The following is a 23,503-nucleotide window of genomic DNA, read 5'->3' as shown; positions in this document are numbered from 1 at the left end:
TCAGATGAAGAAGCAGAGTCCAGGTGAGTTTCTAGCCCCATTTCCTTGTTATGTTTTCGGGGCTGTGTGCATACTCGATGTGAAGTGTGAATACACTTACCTTAAGTGGTAAGTGTATGCTATAGATGTTATACGAGGTATATATTTTATAATGCTTGTCGGAACGTGAACGATCTTCGGATATTGCACGCATCGCCAAGGATAGTGATTGCCAAGTGGTTGATAGTGTGTATGAATGTTATGATGTGACTTGTTTATTACGTAAATACTGAACTGATATGAAGTGTGATATAGGCAGGTAGAGGTAGAGTGTGTTAGAAGTGGCAAGAGTCTAGTAAGGGTGTTAGTGGCATAACTTGAGCGCGTGATAGGGAAAGCCTGTACGTGCCATCGTTATTATGTGTGTATGATTGTTGATGTGACTTGCTTATTATGTAAATGATATGAAGCGTGTTGTAGACAAGTAGAGGTAGAGCGTGTTAGAAGTGGCAAGAGTCTAGTAAGAGTGTTAGTGGCATAACGATAGTACGTGGTAGGGTAAGCCTATACGTGCCTACGTTATTAAAGTGGCAAAGTGGCATAACGTCATACGTTATTAAAGTGGCAAAGTGGCATAACGATATTCGTTATTAAAGTGACATCAAGTGGCATAAAGTGGCATAAGTGGCTAAGCTGTAGGGGTAATTAAGAGGCTAAGCTATAGGGGTAATTAAGTGGTTAAGCAGTAGCAAGTTAGATAGTGGACTACGTGTCTTCGGATACGCATATGATGCATGTAGTGGTTGTATGATGAGTTGCTTGATTAACTAGAACTCACTCAGCGTAGCTGACTTTTAGTATGCACGCAGGTGAGCTGATTATAGAGTTAGCATGAGGATGGCACATGGCATGGATTGAACGGCTGGCATCTGAAGAAGAAGAAAGGATGTTTTAAATATAAGTTTTGTGTTATGGTATCAAAGAAAAGATTTAATGTTTTGTAACAAATGATTGATGTTTTATATTCCGCGAAAAGTTTTAATAAACTCTGATTTGAAGAACTGTGTTTATGAGTAAATCCGACTCTAAAGTAGGGTCACCGGGTTCGGGGCCTTACATTCGGCCTGTCCATTAGCCTGAGGGTGGACAGGTATTGATGTGATCATCTTGATTCCCTAACTGGCACAGAAGTTGGTTGTTCTCTTGCCGATGAATTGTGAGTCATTGTCACACACTATCTCTGCTGGAATCCCAAATCTGGTTAGGATATTGCGCTTGATGAATGAGATGACTTCTTTTTCTCTGACTTGAACAAAGGCTTCCGCTTCGATCCATTTCGAGAAATAATCTGTCATAGCCAACATAAAGACTTTTCCTCCTAGGGCTCTTGGTAATTTCCCCACGATATCCATCCCCCGTTTCATGAAAGGCCAAGGGGATATAATAGGATATAATGGTTCTGCTGGCTGATGCAAAATGTTGCTATGTCTCTGGCATGCATCACACTTCTGAGAATAATTCGTGGCATCCCTCTTCATCGTTGGACAGAAATACCCCGTCCTCAGGATTTTGGAGAATAGAGCTCTGCCCCCAGTGTGGTTCCCACAATCTCCATCATGGATATCTTGAATAACTTCTCGAGCTTCAGCCTTTTCCAAGCACCTAAGGTATGGTCCTGCAAGAGATTTTCTGTATAATATATCATTCATTATAGTATATGGGATTACCTTTGTGCGAAAAGCTCTTGGGTTTTCATGCTTGGGGATAACCCCATCCTTAATATATTTTTGGATTGGGATAATCTAGGAACTTTCACTATTCTCAGGATTCTTGTCTCCCATATCTTCGTCATCTTTTGATATTTCATTAACACTTTGCTATTCTATTGTTGGGCTCAGGATATGTACGATAGGGATCTTGACACCTTCTGGTATCCTGAAGGATGAAGCTAAGTATGCTAGGGCGTCTGCTTCAACATTCTCTTCCTAGGTACCTACAAAATATCAAACATTTCGAAACACTTTGCTAGTTTTTTAACTAGCTCTAGATATTTCATTAGTCTTTCTCCTCTAACGGTGTAAGAACCATTAAAATGATTAGTTAATAATAATGAATCAAAATGTACTTGAATAAACCTGATTTTCATGTCGATTGCTAGTTGTAATCCTGCTATCAAAGCTTCATATTCTGCCTCGTTATTTATGGCTTGAAATCCGCAGGATATGGATTGAGGTATAATGTCCCCCTGTGGCGATTTCAGCAGAATCCCGATACCTGTTCCTCTAACATTTGAAGCACCATCAGTGTATAGAGTCCACTTATCTTTGGTTTCTTCTAGTTGTTGGACATCCAAGTCTGCCTTTTCTTTAAGTTCACTGGTGAAATCAGCCACAAAGTCTGCCAATTCCTGGGATTTGATAGCAGTCCTAGGTTCATATGTTATATCACATGCACTTAGCTTTACTGCCCATTTTGCCATTCTACCTGACATTTCTGGTTTTCTCAAAACAGACTTAATAGGATAGTTAGTTTTAACACATATAGGGTGAGTTTCAAAATAATGTCTAAGTTTAGTAGATACCATAATAAGGGCTAAAATTAATTTCTCAATATAAGAATACCTGGTTTTAGCATCCAAAAGACTTTTACTTACATAATATATTGGATGTTGTTGACCTTCAAGATCTTTAGCCAAAACTGCACTTATAGCATTATTTGATACAACAAGATATAGAGATAGAGATTCACCTTCCTTGGGTTTGACCAGTAGAGGAGCAGAAGAAAGATAAGCTTTTAAGGATGCTAAAGCTTCCTCATGCTTACTGGTCCATTCGAACCTCTTGTTTTTCTTCAGGATATCGTAAAATTCTTTGCATTTTTCTGAGGATTTGGATATGAATCTGTTGAGCGCCGCTATCCTGCCGGTTAGCCTTTGAACATCCTTGACTGATTCTGGGGATTTCAGATTTAGGATAGCTTGTATCTGCTCTGGACTCGCCTCTATCCCCCTTTTGGTGACCATGTATCCCAAGAATTTGCCTGCCTTCACTCCAAAATGACATTTCGAATGATTCAGCTTCATATTGTATTTGTCGAGAATATCAAATGCTGTCTTGAGATCTTGAAGGTGATTTTAAGATTTCTTGGACTTCACCACCATATCATCAATATAGACCTCCATTATGTCCCCCAGTTGCTTTTTGAACATCATGTTAACTAACCTCTGATAGGTTGCACCTACATTTCTTAGTCCAAAGGGCATAGCAATATAACAATAAATACCTGTGGGAGTCATGAAGCCGTATCTTCTTGATCTGAGGGCTCCATTTGGATTTGCTGAAATCCTGAGGATGCGTCCATAAATGTCAGCATCTCGTGGCCAGCCGTAGCATCCACCATTGAATAGATGTGTGGTAGAGGGAATGGATCTTTAGGACAAGCCTTATTCAAGTCTGTGAAGTCTACACAAACTCTCCATTTGCCATTCTTTTTCTGTACAACCACCACATTTGCTAACCATCGGAGATATTGAACTTCCCTAATCATTTTTGCCTTCAAGAGTCTTTATACTTCTTCTTGAATAATTATGTTTCTTTCAGGTGCAAATTTTCTTCTTTTTTGATGGATTGGCCTGAAAGAATTATCAATTCCAAGTTTATGCGTTATAATATCTTTGGAAATACCTGTCATATCTTCATGTTTTCATGCAAATGTTGACAGCCTTGATTTGAGGAAATTGAGCAATTTTGATTCAATATCCTCAGGAATGCTAGTTCCTATCAGCACTTTGACCTCAGGATCCTCGGGATAAAGAGGTACTTCTTTAATTTCTTTTTACCTGGCCTCCATTACGCCTCGTGATGGCTTCTGTAATTGCTACGCCTGCTGGGGTTTGGCAGTACACTTCATGGAAGAGTTGTAGCAATTCTTGGCGTCTTGTTGGTCGCTGATGATTTTGATAACTCCCCACGGACTTGGGAGTTTCACACATTGGTGATAAGTGGAGGGAACTGCTTTCATCTCGTGTATCCAGGGCCTGCATAATATAATATTGCAACAAGGTAAATAGTCAATAACACAAAATTTTTGCATTTTATTTACCCCTTCGACATATATTGGGAGTTTAATCTCCCCAATAGTGTTCTTAGTTTCTCCACTGAATCCAACCAATACTGAGGAACTGGGAACGATTTCATCCTCTGGAATATTCATCTTTTTCAGCACGTCTAATTGAATAATGTTGATAGAGCTTCCGCCATCTATGAGGATCATGCGAACATAATGGTTAGCCACATATAAAGCTATTACCAAACTATCATGATGAGGATCCTGGACATCGACTCTATCACTTTCATCGAAGGATATAAACCTCTCTTTAGTGAGAATAGATGTCTTTGTTGGTCTGTCAGCCACTACTAACTTTCTTTGGTCAGCATTTTTCTTTGCAACAGAATAAGAGGTTCCACAGATGTCGGATCCTCCGGATATAAACATGATCGTTCTTGCATTTGTTGGTGGAGGAGTCGGCTTTTCAGGAATTTTCTCGGATCCTGCTCTCTTCCCTTCTTTTTGCCAAGTAGCTCTTTCAAGTGGCCCTTGCTGAGAAGATAGCTGATCTCCCTTCTGAGTGCAATGCAATCATCGGTCAAGTGCCCAAAGTCTTCGTGGAAAGCACACCATTTTGATTTGTCTTTCCAGGCTCCTGGTCTCTCCGTTTTCCTTGGCCACCTGGCTTTCTCACCTAAATCCTGCATAGCACACATTAATCCACCAATATCAACAGAAAAACAATATTCAGAGATCTTAGGATATTCTTCATTATTTTCTTCATCTACTGCATTAATCCTGGGGTTATCAGGCTTGTAGTAAGGCTTCGCTCGATACGATTTTCTCGGGTAATCGGATTTCCTGTTCGTCTGGTCATACTTCGGGATATCGACTTTGGAGTTTTCCTTGTCGTCTTCTAGCCTGATAAACCTCAGAGCTCTACTTCTTGCTTCGTCTAATGACCTGGATGGATTCATAACGAGATCATCATAGAAAGAGGAGCCTTTTTCTAACCCCAACTTGAGAGCTTCCACTGCTGAAGCTAGGTTTAGATTAGGGATTTCCAACGACTCCTTACTAAACCTGGTAATAAAATCTCTTAAGGATTCCCCAGGATTTTGGGTAACCCTATAAAGATCACCTGTCATTTTCTCAAAAGTTCTACTGCAAAAAAACTGGTTATTAAACAGGTTAACTAAATGAGAAAAAGAATTGATAGTGTTAGGAGGAATACTCAGTAGCCATTTCATGGCTGCTCCGGTCAAGGTAGATCCAAACCCTTTGCAAAGACATGCCTCTTTGATTTCCATAGGGATTGGATTGATCTCCATACGTTCTCTATATTGGCGACGTGTTCCTCAGGATCCGTTGAGCCATCATACAGCTTCATATTTGGAGTTTGAAACCGTTTTGGGATCTGTACGTCGCTAATCGATGGCACAAACCGGGATATCATGTGACTATCAGTGGGAACTTCAGCTATGGGACGGATTACGCCAGGGACATTCGATATCATGTCCTTAAGTTTCTGCTATTCTCGGGCTAAGCCCGGACTTATGCCTGCATCCTGCAAAAATCATTGATTTGCATTAAATGGAATCGTATTGAAAGAGTTACCCTGATTAACGTTCTGAGGAGCGGTCTGGGCGATGTAGCTCGTATTCCCAAACATAGTATTTCCAGGGTTGGTAAATGGAGCAATTGGAGTGTTAGCCTGCATCGGGATAAAGTCTCCCTGGTGCACGTTAGAGGATCCTGAGGGCTGCTGAGCTTGAGCTAATCCTGAAGATACCGTCTGCTGATAAGGACCAGCCTGATGGAACAATCCTGAGGATCCAGATTGCTGGAACAATCCTGAGGGTTCAGATTGTTGGAACAATCCTGAGGATCCAGACTGTTGGAACAATCCTGAGGATCCAGACTGTTGGAATAATCCGGAGGGTCCTCCCGGCTGTGATAATCCTGAAGATCCTGCATGTTGAAAGGGCCCAGCAGATGATGAATACGGGTATCCTTGAGATCCGGATAAGTGCAATCCCGCAGACCCCAAATGCTGGAAAGATGGGGGTCCAGAGTTGTACGCCGTGGTTGGCTATGGATGCACCAATCCTGAGGATCCTGGAGGAGTGAAATCCAGAGATCTCGGGATTAGTGGTGTGAATTCTTCCGCCGGCTTCTTGGCTTTCTTGAAATCTTCCAGTTCCCTCACGAGCATCTGGTTGGTCTTGTTTTGGCGATCCATCTGATCCTGTAGCCGTCTGTACAGAGACAGAAGGTCGTTGTTGGATACCATGATGGGATCCTGGGAAGATGGTTTCAATCCCGAGAACACAGGAATAGCAGGTTTCTTCTGAGCATTGTCAGGCTTCTTAGGGATACAACCAGCAGGAGGGAGAGGCACAAGTGGTCTCGCTGAGGATTCCGAGGCTACGGCAGAAGATGAAACAATCTTGGGTTGTGAAGACATGTTGTGGATATTGAAAGTAGGGTTTCGTTTGAGAATGAATAATGATCAAAGCACCGTTTGCCCCACGGTGGGCGCCAAATTGTTTTGGTCAAAAATTGACAAAGCAATTTTTGATCAAATTAGTGCGTGAGGTGAAGTGCTTAATGATTGTAAGATTGAACAACGATATGATTACGAGGGAAAAAGCCCTTGATTATGATAATCTTCGTTTCGGTCAAGAGTTTACAACGTAATCTTTAGTCGAATCTCTTCGGTTAAAGATTATGAACTTAACTTTTGGTCGAATTACGCTTGATTATTATGATCTCCGGCACAAAAAACGCCGGACGGTGAAAACTATCACCGTCAATATTATTAATAACGAAAATCGGTGAAATCAAAGTGTTGGAGCTGATAGAATATCGAAAGCTAAGTGTTACAGTGATTGCTAGTAAGCTAAACAGTGAGTTGTGTGTGACCTATCGATATTATCAGCTCAATTTATAATAAGAAGATTACAACTGTTATTCCGATTATTCCGAAAACCCTAGATTACTTCTTCAACAAGCCGTTACTGCCCACGTTGTTAGTTGACGAAGTTCAAGCAATATTCCGTTGCAATCCACGTTCTTATAAACATATTTAACACGTGCTCTTATCTGCAAAACAGTTAGATAATATAGGACAATTGAATTAGTCAATGTACCTTCCTCAGAATAACCGTTTAAGTCAACATCCTTAAGTTAAGCTCAATTCCGAGGATAAAAATCCGCACCCAACACTCACTATTATATATTATATGCTGCTAAGCTAATTGGTTATGCATTTCAGGTTCGAAACATATCGGAGGCGCATGCGATAGATAAAATTGTTTGGGTATGGAGTTTTGTTAGGGATTATGAAGCTAGTATCGTACATTTGACTTGTCATGGTGATCAATCTTTATTTTTTGGCTCGTCCATATGTTTAACTTCTATAACGTAATTTGTCGTTTTGGCTTGCTTTGGTTTTTTTTTTTTTAATAAAATGTTCTTTCATCTCCATCTTTAGTTAGAGTTAGAATGGTTATATACGCGCCAAATACATTCTTGTAACATCAATAAGGCTCATTTTTCGAAATGTTCATGACTAAAAGATTAGGAGTGTAATAAAAGGTAAGCCGTTTATTTCAAACATTTTGAAAAATATATATGTTAGCTAGGGCCAGCTTGAGCACGACTCGAGAACTTAACTCGAGTCTTGAGTCGGCTCGGATCAAGCTCGAATTCTAAACCGAGGTAAGTAATAGAGCTTGATCTTGATTAAAAGTCAAGCTCAAGCTGGCTCGACTTGATCTAGCTCAACCAAACCAAAAACCTTGCCCAATTGGCCCAAGAACTAATTTGGAGAGGGCTCAAACTTAAAAATTGTTAAGCCCATACCCAGCCCAACCTTAATATATTAATAAAAATATTTTCGAAAGGTCCACCAAATATATAGAACGAGTAAAATGGATTCGATTAACTTTTTTCAATACAATCCAACACTAAACAATTTTTTTATTATAATTGTTTTGTAACGAAAGCTATAAACAGACTTGTTTACTCAGATTTATTATTATTATTATTATTATTATTATTATTATTATTGGTAATGCCAGATTGCACGTTTGCTCTCTAGTGTCTACCTTTCCAAAGTACATTTGTGTTCTCATTAACCAATTAACTGCCGCTAATCAGATTATTTTTAATAAATGCTAATTAGAGTTTAGAAATGTACAGATTATTATAAGAAAATATTTTAAAAATAAAAGTTTAAAAGTTATATATATTTTCTTCTTAAAGACGGAAATATAAAATTTAACCATCAATCGTTGGAGTGAAATATAATAAAATATAAATTTAAACTTAATTTAAAAAGTAATAAATTAATTTTAAGAGTAGAATATGTATAAACTAGAACATGTGTTCTTGCTTGTAAAAAAGTAAAATTATTAAATTATAGTAAAAAATAGACTATTTAATTTAAAATTTAAATTAACGATATTTTTAAATTTATAAATCTTTAAGCTAATAATAGTTTTACTGGATAAATACAAGTGTTTTTTATAAACATATTTAAATTTTTTTAAATAACACATCATTTCAAAAATGAATTGTCACAAGATAACTGTATTCACGATTTAATAGTCTTCGTCATGGGGCGGTTATCCATAACATCCCGCCAAAAAAGACTCCGCAATGGGACGGTTATCCGTAATCTCCCGCCAAAAAAAGCTCCGTCATGGGACAGTTATCCATAATCTCCGGCCAAAAAAGGCTCCGCCATGGGACGGTTATCCATAACCTCCCGCAAAAAAGGCTACGCCATGGGACGGTAATCCATAACCTCCCGCCAACAATGGCTACCAACTGAAAGATTCCCGAGCTAAGGCACAAGTTAAGTCCATAGCTCCCCTTACTTCAGAAAAGGCAACTACGGACTCGGGGGGGGGGGGGGGGGGACTTGTAGAGGTAGGGTACTAAACCCACCCCTAAACAAGTTGCATACTGTCCCGTCAGGTGGAAGAGTCAAACGCCATGCGGATATCATGGCACCAAAAAATATGACAACACGTACGACCTTATATAATAAACATTCCCTGACACCTTGGGAATGGTAGCGCCAAGATCTCCACCAGCTTGGGACAAAAATGAAGAATATTCATCATAAATAACCGCCAACCAATAAGGGATAAACAACACATAAATGGCAGTACTACCTAGTACGACATGTCAATGTCAAAAGGCCACGATGCCCACCAACTCCCAAGAACACACGTGCAAGGAATATGATTGGTGGGGAGCCTGACAAGGCAATTGGCCATACACACACACTCCCCCCCCCCCCCCCCCAACGGCTATAAATACTAAAGCATCTTCAAATGGTAAAGGATCCAGAATCCAATACTCTCAGCCCTCTCTATATACTTTTATTCATAATCATATACTGATTCTCACGCCGGATGATGGTTACGAGAGAACCCCCCCCCCCCCCCCCCCCCCCGGTTATACCTCGTAACGAGCTCACGGTGTTTTTTTTTGTAGGAAACATTCATCTGCGCCAAGAAGGATTCAAACCCCTCATGAGAAATACTTAATTATCATCCCTCGTGAGAAATACTTAATTTCATGTTTCTTCATTCTCGACCTTTATTTTTACTAAAATGGTCTTTCATCTTCATCTATGTTATAAACTTATATAAGCTCCAAACAAATATTCTTATAAGTTGTAACATCTATTGGGCTTCATTTGTTGAAATGTTCCTAGCATGTAGTAACACATATGATTTAAAAGAGTAACGACTAAAGATTATGAGTATAATAATATGTGAGTTGGAGATTTCGAAACATTTTGAAAGGTATATATGTTAGCTAACGTATGATCTTAGATCTTCCTCGATATGGTGTAAATGTCTGAGCCAATTCAGAAATTCTAAATCGTAACAAATGTCAGTCCATTGAGCTAATGCAATATATGTACGACTAACATGATGAAGGAAACAAAACAAATGACTAGTGTTTATTTCTTGACCTTTCAATAGAATTGATATGATCTAGGGTAGTCAATTTTCGACACAGCCTGAAACCTGACACGAAAAAATATAGGTCTTGGTGATATGATCTAGGGCTGTCAATTTTCAACACAGCCCGAAACCTGACACGAAAAAATATAAGTCTTGGGTCGGCTGACACGACCCGTTTTCTTAAACAGGTCAACCCGAACCCGACCCGTCTAAAAAATGGGTCAACCCGAACCTATCCCGTTAAAAAGTGGGTTGAACTATTAACTCGTTTAAAAATTTTAAGAAGTTAATATTTTAGTTTTAAAGATAAGAAGTTAAAATTTTAAAATTAAATAATTAGATTTTTTATTTTCATAAATCTATTAACTTTAAATTTAAATAATTAAATTTTAAAATATTTTTATACACTCTTCACTTTCAATATTTTTTATTTTATTAGTCCCAACTGTATATTTTCTTATTATTTCCATTCCTTTGTTCTTATATTGAGCATAGTATATGAACCTAAGTTTGTTAATTGGGAATAAGAGATGAATACACAAAAATAATTGGATCTATCAAAAAAATATAAAATGTTTTATATGGATAAGATTAATTGATTGTCTATGTTATTATTAAGCGCCACTAGGTATTACTCACGTTCGTAAATGAACGTAAAATATGTTGACCTGAAACACGGCTTGGACACGACACAAGTTTAAATGGGTCGACACTACACGACACGAATATATATGGGCTGGGTTAGAGTTGAAGAATCTCAACACACCAACCCGCCAACCCGAAATCTATTAACCCGTCAACCCACCAACCCAACACGATTGACACTCCTTTTTCATAGTTAACATATATACAATGATAGACGAATACTTTGCTGTTAATTTAAGATTATACTAAAGATTCACATGGTGTCATCATCATTCTAATCTTTCACAAAAGATTTTAAAGGTAAAATATTCAAATATATGTTCAACTAAGAAATAATACCATATTGGATTGAACTAGAATTTTTCTATTGGCTGTTAAAATAAATAAATAAATAAAATTGCACAATGGGGGCTATGATTCAAATAAGTTGAACTACACACGAGCTATTTGAGATCGGCTCGTTAAAATTCTCAATCGAGCCATGCTTAGATGAGTCCGAGTTCAAGCTGTCACATTAAGACACCAGATCAAAGTTACAATCAAATGCCTAATACAACTACAAAGCTAAAAAATCAACTACATCTAATTAGGGGATACGCTATATCCATCATGGCTCTTCGGAATAATCTCTATGATTTGATGTAAGTCTTCTAAAAAGGGTCTTCTATCTCCAAACAAGCTATATCTAATTCTCTATATTTTCACATCTTGAGAAGAGGTACCTGAACACATGCTTAAAATAATTGGGTCAACTAAAAAGTTGGTGAGTTCATGAGTTTAAGTTATGAAAACATTTATATAGAAATGATCTAAATAGTATGGTGCATATTAAACAAGTTCACAATCAAACCTGTGTCCACGACCCGTGAACATCTAAAATAAATACCCCTTACCCATACCCCTTATTGTTATGGGTCAAATTAAACTTATGTTTGCCAAACCTAAGTTACAAATACCGCTGATATATGTCACAAGATATACATTTTATCATTCAGCGGGTGATCGTCCCATGATGTAGGCCCACTGTGTGCAGGGGTCTCCCAGATAGTACTACCCATATATCCCGTGGCTCCTTTTGGAGTTAATGATTGTGCTACAAAGTCGGGGATTGTTTATGGCAGCTAAAATGGTCTTGATTATTAATACACCAATAGTTTTAAAAACATATAGAAACATGTATCCACCCAAAAATTTAAAAAAATGGTAGTGCATGAACTCACCTTGTTCTATGCGTGAAGATAAAAAAAATACTAACAAATCATGTACGCTACGCCGGTAATGGCTCCAAATGATAGACATCCTAAATCCATATAACGTGTCATAAAAAGGTAATATGTTATATAGAAAACGTGCATGTGACCTATGTAAGTTAAGGTTATGTTTTTATTTAGATTATTGTGGATTATGGTTCTGTTGAGTAACATATGGAGGAACAAAGTTTCCTTATTGAGAAACGTTTGAGTTTTATCTTAAGAGACTATATTCCAAGTTCATGCTGGATGGATATATAATTAACTGTATAGTTCACGTATATTAGTTAACGAAGATAATAATAATCATACTACTTTACGTCTTAGTTTCGATTACTACGTTAGGTCAAATAATGGTCAATGGGTCGATTTTACCAAATAGGTCCATAGGCTTTTATATATCTATACTTATCTATACCTGATTATGGTTTTGAGTTAAGTTATTACCTAGAGTAAGTCTTTAAAATATTGGTAAAACTAATTAGTCCCTTAGTCTATAGCTTTTGGTATCAAAATAAGTGTTAGCTTTTGGCACATAGTCAATAATTTTAATTTTTAAATTATCTCAAGTTGCAAAAGTAAAAATACATATTTTGGGCTTAAAAATTATAATAAAAATTACGTGGTTCAAAAATATACGTTTCTAGTTGTCGGGTTAGGTAGATATCGTGTTAAAACGTAATAATGTAATTTGGATATAGTTTATCATTTTAAAATTTAGGAAATCATTTTATGTTACTTTTAAGCTTAATTTACTGGAAATTATATCATGTTTTTGTAAGAAGTTCTAGAATGTATTAACCTTCTATGGTTTTGGGTTTTTAACGCACTTAAATCGGTTTTTACTGTGTCGTTGACTCATAAATCAAATAAAGGTGATTCTTTTTGCTAAAAGCCCATAAAATACTTTAAGTTTACCGTAACAAAATTAGTTTTAGTATCTTTAGTAAAAACTGTACGTTCTCACCTTTATTGCTTTATTTACATGCATAGTGACGGTTTTACAGTTTTAATGTCGTGTAAAAAGGGTTTAAAAAAAAAGAGAATCTTTATGGATATGTTAGTTTGGTTATGTTTTCCTGGAACTTTAGTGTTTGTAATAACTTTTGGTTTCTATGAATACCGTGCGTGCGTATGTGATGCATAAGACTCAAAATAAACGAATTTAAAGAACGTTTTCGTGTTAGAGTTTGTGTACCTCTTGGTAGGGCTTGGGCACACGACTCTTAAGAGCTTCAAGTAGGTCCATGTTCTGTGAAAAATGCAACAATGGAAGGGCAACGAGTTTAGAGCGAAACCTCTATGAAAGTCGCATCATTAAAGTGAGAATATGAAGATTTTAACAAAGGTTTTCGGGTTACCTTTAGGATGATTTGTTCTAGGAACTTGACCATGGGCTGAAGTATGATGAAACTAAGGCCTCAAAGGTTGTTTAACTTCTGTGAAGAATATTTATGGAATGATTACAGCTTATAACAAATAGAAACCAAGAGAGTTTTCAATGTGTGTCTAGAAACTGTGTTACCCATCTTGTTTACCGAAGACCAGGAATGGCATATGCAATCTGGGACTGATTTGATCTGGAATGAGAGGCCAAGGAGGCCGTGATTTTCGTGTCAATAAGTTAGGGATAGTTAGGAGCCTAATGTGCACGTTGGAGCATGAAACATTTAAGATTGGTGTGCAAGTGTGGTAACCGGTTTAAGGTGCTTTGGGCCTTTCTCTTGGCCGAAAATAGCAGCAAATGAGAGAGGATAAAAGGACTCCTAGCTAGGTCGGATTCAAGGCTGGAGTTAAGGCACAAGTTTGATGCGTGTGTGTAGGGATCGGATCGAACGCCCGAACCTCCTGAATGGTTCCTGGCCAAGAATCACAGCAGTACTTAGGGTGTTTTGGATGGTCATGAGGCAGGATTAAAGGCTTGAATAAACATGATGATTGCGTCCAGCACCCTAGCATGATTAAGAGGGCTTCAATAGTGCTGACTATGTCTTCAAGAGAGCTGGAACAAGAGAGGAAGTTATGGACTTTTGAGATGAGGAAGCAACCAGGAGATTAATTTTATGGAGAATTTATAGAATTGCAAAAAGCCTTTGTATTTATGAACCATGGCCAGATCTCTACAACATGATTTCTCATCATCAGCATTGGAATTGCAAAGATATGGATGGATGAACAAGCTTGAACTTCCTGCCAGAACTAAAGAGAGAGAAGAGGAGATTTGATGAAGATTTAGTGACTTCGTAATTGTGAAATGCTTGAGATATGTATAGAGGGAGTAGGATACGGTTTATGGGGCAGAGATTTAGGGGATCTTGCTAAATCCAAGTAAGATTATGGAGTGTTGGAGTGGTAAAGAAAAAGATATGCCATATATGGTGAGATATTTAAAGATTTTGAAGGATACATTGTATGAGGAATGGAGGTCTACGACTTCTAGAGAGAGAGACTTAGGTATTTAAATTTGTAACTAGTTATTTGTTAATAAAGTTACTGATCATTTGAATTTAAACATGGTGTTTATCTACAAATAATTATACAATAAAATATAAGGTATATATGTAGAGTCAAGAGAATACGTGGTGGAATTAATTTTTAACATGTTTGTGGGAATTCATCTATTAATTTGAAGTTACAAATTATATAAGATTATGTACTTAGATTTTAATGGCTTTATATAACTAACTAATTTCTAATAATGTATAATGAGTATATATTGTCTAATATACATGCATATTCATATAATTAAATACATACATGCATGTAATCATTATTTAGTGTGGGCGAGTTTCAAGTCATAATTCAAATACGTGTGTGTGGGTCAATATACTTACGTGTAAAAACTTCCATAGATATAAGCGTTCATATTTTGGTATAATGTGGACTAGCCAATTTTGGTGAATCCATGTTTCTCATGTGAGGTGTGTCGGGTTCGGCTATGAAAGTCTTGTATCAGATTTGTTCTATTTTCAAGTTTGAATTAGATCGTCTTTTTAATGAGTTTTTCATTATGGGTCAAGTCAACATTATATAGATGAGTCAATCCTAGTTTGTAACCATATTATTGTTGTGACGAGTTATAGATAGTATTCAATATACCGTTGGTATTCCACATAGCATATAGTATATACATAGAGAAAGAAAAAAAATTGGCTTTAAAGTAGGGGTTGTTACACAAGCATAAAAGTAATCATGTTTAATAAACGAGCTCAAGGTTGGGCTTCACTTATCGAGCTTAAGCTGGCTTGTAAGCCTAAACGCGTCTGTCATTTAATTTTTTTATAGGAATAGCAATGATAATAATAATTAATTAATATATATGATGTCATAAAAAATAACTAATCAATATATATTATGTTATATATAAAAATTAATTAATATATAGTTAACGAGACTAGTCTATCCGAGCTCAAGTTTTAGAAATAAAGATTGAAACGAGCTAAGATCGAGCTCTGTGTAAGTTACACGAGCTTTATAAATTGGCCCGGATAATGTTACAACCACTATGGAAAGGCCCATATCCGGCCCAGCCTTATTAGTTTAATAAAAATATCTTACGAGTGGAAAGGATTCAAGTAAATTTTTTCTATGCAACACAAAACAAAACAAACCATATTTTGTTATAATTGTTATGTAACATAAGTTTTAAAGAGAGATACTTACTCACATACTCTATACCTTTCTAGAATACATCTATGCTCTTCATTAACCAACTAATTACCACTAATTAGATTCTAGTTAATCATCACTAACCGATTATTCAAATTCATATAAGGATTTAAAGGTTCATTTTTCATCGATAGAATTTGTCTATATATAAATGCTCAGATGATTCAAAAATATTTTTTTTTTGGGTCCAACATTTAACATATTATTTTGGCTGTCAAAAATCTAAGGGCATTTTGATATTTCATAAGCACTTAAATGAAATAGTAAACTTGGATCCGTTAGTGTTTGCGGACCTTCCGTAATTCACATTCTTGTTGGACCGAATATTTAGTTTCTAAAAGATGATTTGGAAAATATGATCATATTGTATACTCTTAGTATGTATATATATATATATATATATATATATATATAATGTTTCCCCTTAATATATTAGGTTAAACTTAGCCAAAGATTAAACTCGCCGTGCATCTTCATTAATGCTATGGAATCCACTGCCAAAGGTTCGTTAGAACTTAATCCATCCACACAAATAGTCTTATCCAACGACGACCTCTTAACCGAAATCTTGATCCGGTTACCTCTTGTCTCTCTTCATGTGTTCAAATCCGTATCCAAACATTGGTGTACACTTATCACAAACCCTAGTTTCACTTTTCGCCGGTCCCAAAACCCTACTCTCGACCCCGCTTCAGGTCTCTTTATTCGGAGACGAAATGTCTCCGAATATCGTCTCCGAATATGATTTTGTGCCGTTGGATACCCGAATCCCGGTCCCACTACCCAACAACTTTACTCTAGACTCAGATAAAGTTGAGATCCTGCAGTCATGCAATGGTTTGATCCTTTGCCATGATATCAAACTCGATCAGTTCATCGTTTGCAATCCGTCCATGAAGCGGTTTAAAACGATCCCACAATCTCCTTATGAGAAACCGGGTGTTCGTCATCCAGGTGGTTGGAGAATCGCTTTTGATCCTTCGAAATCAACCCATTACAAATTAGTATGTGCTTTACCCATATATGATTATCGATATGTTCATTCTATAGATGTTCAAATACAGATTTACTCTTCTAAAACATGCGAGTGGAGCGTTACAAATCTTCGTGAAAAGTATGATAACCGGTACACTAGAGGTTTCAACCATGGAATATATTGGAATGATGCCATTCATTGGCTAGATACTGAAAACAAGAACTGGCATAATATGCTAGACATTGCCGAGCGTTTGATCAAAACACGACCACAGACGCTTGTAAACAACTGTCACACGTATAATGATAAGAAGTTGTTTGAGTCTCGTGGTTGTTTGCTTCTTGTTTGTTCACAAAAATTTCTCCAACAGTTGCATATTTACGAGATGATTGGATGGAATATCGGGTGGTCGTTGAAGTACCGAGTTAATTTAAATGAGTTATTGATGCCCTTCCCCAACACGTTTTATTCTCGTGTTCGGTCCATTGTGATGGGGGATAAAGACGAGGATTCGTTTCTTGTGATGGAAATGTGTGGACAGATAGTACAGTACAATATCGGGTTAAAGACTCTCTTAAAGATCTATGAACTTGATTCAGCTATTGACTCTTCGGATAGCTTTCAGTTCATTGCATCTGTTGCTGCTGTGTGATCCTGTTTATGGTTAAATATCACTATATCAGGTATTATTTTCACTATATCATGTGTTATGTCCATCCATTATATGCATGCTACAAGTTTATAATTCCTTGTGACAGTTATTTTTCGTGAACAAGTTATTACCATAGTTAGAGAGAATATATTAGTTATTGTATTTTTATATTATAATCATACTATCATAGTTAGATATAATGATTTGATTAGGTTTAAATTGCACGTAATTATTCTCATTATACTTTTATTAATAGTTTTGGGTAACTTCATAGAATAGTAACTAAGTTTCAAAAATGTTTTAATTAGGTTACTCAACTTTAAAAAGTATTCCAATTAAGTCACTTAATTTTCATATTTTATAAAATTAAAGGTTTTAACATGTTTTTTTAGCGTCTTTCTTTTTTGTTTCACGTAGGAAATCTTTTTATCCTTTTTATGATGTTGACGTTGAGTGGTGACGTGAATTTTATATTTTATTTTTGAATTTTAAAATAATTAACGTTTTTTAATTTTTTTTTAATTATAACTATATATATTGCAAATTCCGACCCCCATATCTTATCCTCGATTTCTTTCTTAACGCACACAAAAATCGGTGAGACTCTATTTGAAGAATTAGTGACCCAATTTGAGAAAAATATGCATGAGTAATCTAATTGGAACACTTTTTAAAGTTTGTTACTATTCTATAATCAATAACTTAAGGTATTTTGCACCGTGCTCGTTGTTATATACTGCTAAGCAAACTGATCATGCATTACAGATTCGAAACATATCAAAGGCAGTCAGGCACATGCGCTAGATAAAATTGTATCGGTATGGAGTTTTGCTAGTGATTATGAAGTCTCGTACATTTGAGTTGACATGGTGATCTTGTTTTCTTGTTTTGGCTTGTTTTATTTAACTGGCATAACGTTATTTGTTTATTTGGCTTGTTTACCTTAATTGGGGATCAAATTGGTGAATTAATATTTACTGCTGCATGTCCTTTGTTTTTAATAATTTGTTCTTTCATCTTCATCTCCTATAAGAATGGTTATATAAGTACCTATAGCATATATTCTTGTAACATCAATCAGGCCTCATTTGTTTAAATGTTCCTAGTAAGTGGTAACACATTTTAAAAGAGTAACAAGATAAGATCACGAGTGTTATAACAAGGAAGTTGGTTTTTCAAACATTTCGAGAAACATATATTCATTGAGCTAACACAATATATTTATGTACAACTAACATGATGATAGAAACAAAACAAAGGGACTAGCTAGTGTTTATATCTTGACTATAAGAGGTTTGATTCTCTTTTTCATAATTAACAGACTCAATGATAGACCAACACCAAACAAGATACACAACCTCATGTCCAATTTGCCCAAATAAAATATTGTTAAGCCCATACTTGGCCCAGCCTTACTAATTTAATAAAAAAATATTAACAAAAGGTCCACCAAAAATACAGAACGATCGAGTAAAATGGATTCGAGTAACTTTTTACTATACAATACAAAGCCAAACATAGTTAATTGTAATTCTTTTGTAACAATAAGTTATAACGAGAGTTACTTACTCATATGCTTTATGTGTTAACGTCTGACTGTATGTTTGCTCGATCTCTACCTTTCTAAATTACATCTATGCTCCTCATAAACCAATTAATAGCCACTAATTAGATTTTAAAAATGTAGAGAGCAAACGTGCAACATGGATTTGCCCCTTGCTTATTTATACTCTACATGTTCCAGTTAATTGTCGCTAATTAGATTATAGTTTTGGAGTAATTGTGTTAAATGTCAATCGGGTTTTAAATTGGTTAATGGGCTATGTATGACGAGTTTTAAATTAGAAAGGTATATGTAACATAAATAGATATTTGTTGGATTTTTAAATAGCTATTTGTTTGGTTTTTTCCAGAACCGGATATAACTTGGAGGCATTTAAGGTTTCGTATGACTGGGTTGAGCCATCTAGCGGTGGCCTTTTGCCTTTAGGTCACCCCCTACTGAGTACCTAAGCAATTCTTTATTTGTTGGGCCCTTAAAAAAAGGTACCCCCTCCGTCCATTTGAAAGTGTCTACATTTCTTGTTTAGTTTGTCCCATTACAAATGTGTACTTTCAAACTTTATTAATTAAATAGTTTTTATCCCCCGTATTACGGGAGCTGTTTTAAATTAATCGTTTTAATATTTATATACTTTTTTGAGTTTAATTTTATTTATTGTAAGAAAATTTATAATATACTTAGAGTTTGATGATAAAAGAGTTTCACAAATAACTAAGATGTTATAACCTGATTTAAAAATTATCTGAGTTTGGTGAGACCCAAGACCCGTTTATTTTTTTACTATAAAATTGTTTCTTAATTATAAATAATATCTTTAAAAAAGTCATATAATAATTTTTAGTATATCATATTTTATAGAATTTTCACATGAATAATTTGGTGAGAATAATTTTAAATTGAATGAGATGTTATAACCCGTTTAAGAAATATCTGGGTTTGGTAAGACCCATACCCATGAATTCGGGTCAAATGCATGGGAAGCCTCCATTTAAAAATCAAGTAAATCTGGTGACTCCAAAAAATGAGGGAGTGACCACATCGCGACACGTAGGATTTTTGAGTTTTCATTTATATATATTATAGATTTCCAATTTTATATTTAAAAGTGCAATCATTCAAACTTTTTTAAATTTTGTCTTTTTATATATGTCAAGAGCATTATAGTAATTTGTTAAGAAAAAAAGTGTAATCATTCAAACTTTTTTAAATTTTGTGTTTTTAAACCATGACACTTGTAGAGGGACAGAGGTAGTAATTGATAAAAATTTGGCCACCTCATCAATTCGGACCCTACTTGATCGCTGACACAGACTATGGGCTAAGGTGCTACATAAATGATCCAACTACAACATAAAGACAGATAAGTGGACAATAATCTGCATTTTATATAACCAATCCCATTGAAAACAAAGTTGTGTTTTATTGCGTCAATGAGTTATTATACATGACTCGTTGACCTCCTTTAAAAAATTAACATATATCATGCGTGTGGTACGTGCATTATGTTAAAAAGCTAAATGAATTAATTTAGTTTTAATATTTGTTTTGTAATTATTTAATTTTGAAAGGATAATATAAAAACTTGTTATGGAAAAACACCCATCCCTTCTGTGAAGGGGCTTGCGAATTACGGTTGGGGTTTATTTGGGCAGAAAAATGATAAAATTGCTTAAGGGACACGTTGATGGGTTTAACGACAAGACTTAATGGGGCTAGTGTGATCGAGTTTCATTGCAAGTGAAATGAAACCACATTGACAAAAATCACAAATTTATAACAATTTAACTAAACTACAACTTTAGACAAACCACAGGAACATATGCATATGCATATATATACACACACACAACATATATACATATACATATTTATATATATACATATATATATTCACACACAACATATATACATATGCATATACATATATATACACACAACATATATACATATACTAGTAATATAATAATAATAAATTTCATCTTCTCCAGCGACAAATAACCCACGCCCCCGCCCATTTCGGCCCAATTTCGCCCAGGGGGCGGTGTTCACGCCCAAATTCGCCCCAAAATCGCCCAATCCCACACCCACTACACATTGCCTAAGTGTATTTGATTTCAAATTGTGTATTTCATTTGAGTAGGACTAGGCCAAAGAATATCTATATAAGCCATATAGATTTCTACAAATCTTGTGTTCTTGTTTTTTATTCACTTGCTTAAAATTTAACGGGCCACCTAATGGCCTAGATCGAATTAAACACGAGAATATATATGGCACAACTCACCAATTTTATTAATCAATAAAATAACTCAAAACTTGATAAATTCTTTCTTACCCTTACATGAATATTTGGGGTTATACATAGGCTCGATTACAATTAGAGTAACACAAACTTCTATTTATCTATTAAATAAAATTTCATCTCTATCTAATAAATAAAATAAATAATTATCTTTAATTGCAATAATTAAATAATTAATGAGATTGATCCATTGGCTCGAACCGGTCCCACCTTCCCGACCCATTACTCGGTTCGGGAATTAATTCCAACACCACCGGCCCGACAGTGCTCCAAATAACTGTTAAAATAAAAAATATATATACTTGAAACTTATATTAGGTCAAACTTAGCCAGAGATTAAACCCGTCGTGCATGATGTGCTCCGCAAAATAGTTTCCCATGGAATCTACACAAATAGTCGTATCCAACGACGACCTCTTAACCGAAATCTTACTCCGGTTACCCGTTGTCTTTCTTCATGTGTTCAAATCCGTATCCAAACGCTGGTGTACTCTCATCACAAACCCTGATTTTGCTTTGCGCCGAACCCAAAACCCCAGCTTCGACTCCGCTTCTGGTCTCATTCTCTCGAGACACAAAGTCTCCGAATATGATTTTGTGCCTTTGGATACCCGAATCCCGGTTCCATTACCCACTGCCTTCAGTTTCAATTCAAGTAAAGTTGAGATCTTACAGTCATGCAATGGTTTGCTCCTCTGTCGTTTAATAAGCCTTGATAAGTTCATCGTATATAATCAGTCCATGAACCGGTTTAAAACGATCCCAGAATCTCCTTATTCAAAACCGATGTATGGTTATGGTGGTTTCAGGATGGCTTTTGATCCTTCAAAATCATCTCATTACAAAATATTGTGTGCTGGAGTCATACAAAATAATGATATTGGTTCTCATCTATTAATTGAAATACAAGTTTACTCTTCTAAAACATGCGAGTGGAGCGTTTTATGCCATCGTCGAAATTACAATGTGTTTAAAGATTTCACGAATGGATTATATTGGAATGATGCCATTCATTGGATACCTTATAACACGAACTGCCATTCTATGTTTGATATTGCTGAGCATTCGTTCAAAACAAGAGCACGAGAACTACTTCCGGATCTTGGGAATGGAGATCAAAAGCTATTTGAGTCACGCGGTTGTTTGCTTGTTATTTGTTCACAAGATTATCCGCTGTTGGATTAATTTCTATTCCGGGTCACAAGTCGGTGAACCGGGCCTAAGAGGTTTTAACAAATCGGTTAAAGTCTAAGGGGTATTATGAAACATTCCATATGCTTGTTGGCCAAGTTCACCTTGTTGGCCAAGTTGACCTTGTTGCCCAAGTTCACCTTGGTGGTCAAGTTGAGTGGTGACCACATATTATGCTTGGTGACCAAGTTGGGTTACTAGTATAAATAGATGTACAAAGTTAGTGTTAGATACAACACAACAACAACAACAAACACAACAATCACCACCATCATTACCAAATTTATTGTAATCAGTTTTTTGAGTTATATTTTCTGGTTATAATATAAGTCGGTTATTTATAAGTTGTGCGTTAATTATCGTTTATCATTCTTGAATTGGTATCAGAGCTCGGTTCAAGAACGCGATAATTAACGGCCAACAAAGAAGGTGTCTCGATCGAACAAGTTGGTTTGATTTCCTGAAGAAGTTGTTATCGTGGTTGATCGAACAAGTTGGTTTGATCTCCCAAAGAAGTTGTTGTCATTGTTGATAGCATAGTTCGTTCAGTTGTTACTTTATTCAAACAAGTTGGGTTTGAGTATCTATGGGTGACACGACTCCACCGCCGCCGCCAAAGGGGAAAGAGAACGGGCCATCTTCCGTTCAATGTCCAATGTTAACTACAACGAACTATACCGTGTGGGCTATGAGGATGAACGTAGTCCTAAGAGTTCACAAAGTTTGGGACACCATCAACTCAGGTGTCTCTGATGAAGACAAAAATGACATGGCTATGGCCTTGTTGTTTCAATCCATACCCGAAACCTTGATCATGCAAATTGGAGATCAAGAAACTGCTAAAGCCATGTGGTATTCGATTAAAACCCGACACTTAGGTGCCGAACGGGTTAGAGAAGCACGTCTCCAAACCTTGTCAATGGAATTTGACAATATGAAGATGAACGAGTCAGATTCCATAGATAAATTTGCGGGCAAGTATCGAGCATTGCCTCGAAATCAGCAGCTCTCGGAGAAGTTATAGATGAAGAAAGGTTGGTAAAGAAGTTTCTCAAAAGTCTCCCAAGATCGAAGTATATTCAAATGGTTGCTTCACTTGAGCAAATATTGGATCTCAATAAAACGGGATTTGAAGATGTAGTAGGCCGACTCCGAGCCTATGAGGAGCGAATCCGAGAAGAAGAAATTCAAGGGGGTGACCAAGGTAAACTTTTATTCAGTAAATATGATTCATCAAC

General features: G+C 36.1%; 2 protein-coding genes across 2 annotated transcripts; both read left to right on the top strand.

Moving 5' to 3' along the window:
• Positions 1–16,296: 16,296 nt before the first annotated feature.
• Positions 16,297–17,208, top strand: LOC143532696 (F-box protein At5g07610-like). Its single transcript, XM_077027673.1, has one exon. It carries the CDS (start codon positions 16,297–16,299, stop codon positions 17,206–17,208), a length of 912 nt encoding a protein of 303 aa, XP_076883788.1.
• A 4,244-nt stretch (positions 17,209–21,452) lies between these two features.
• LOC143532695 (F-box protein At5g07610-like) lies at positions 21,453–22,259 on the top strand. The gene has a single exon (XM_077027672.1). The coding sequence runs from the start codon at positions 21,453–21,455 to the stop codon at positions 22,257–22,259; it is 807 nt and encodes a 268-aa protein (XP_076883787.1).
• The last annotated feature ends 1,244 nt before the right edge of the window (positions 22,260–23,503 follow it).

Source organism: Bidens hawaiensis, unplaced genomic scaffold (assembly GCF_021521415.1).
Source record: "Bidens hawaiensis isolate Kalapana, Puna unplaced genomic scaffold, B.hawaiensis_p1.1 tig00009541_1, whole genome shotgun sequence".
Lineage (NCBI taxonomy): Eukaryota > Viridiplantae > Streptophyta > Magnoliopsida > Asterales > Asteraceae > Bidens > Bidens hawaiensis.
This window is presented reverse-complemented; position numbering and strand designations above follow the sequence as displayed.

Excerpts from the sequence above, each read along its gene's own strand:
- LOC143532696 (XM_077027673.1), top strand. The coding sequence starts at position 16,297 with ATGTCTCCGAATATCGTCTCCGAATATGATTTTGTGCCGTTGGATACC.
- LOC143532695 (XM_077027672.1), top strand. The coding sequence starts at position 21,453 with ATGGAATCTACACAAATAGTCGTATCCAACGACGACCTCTTAACCGAA.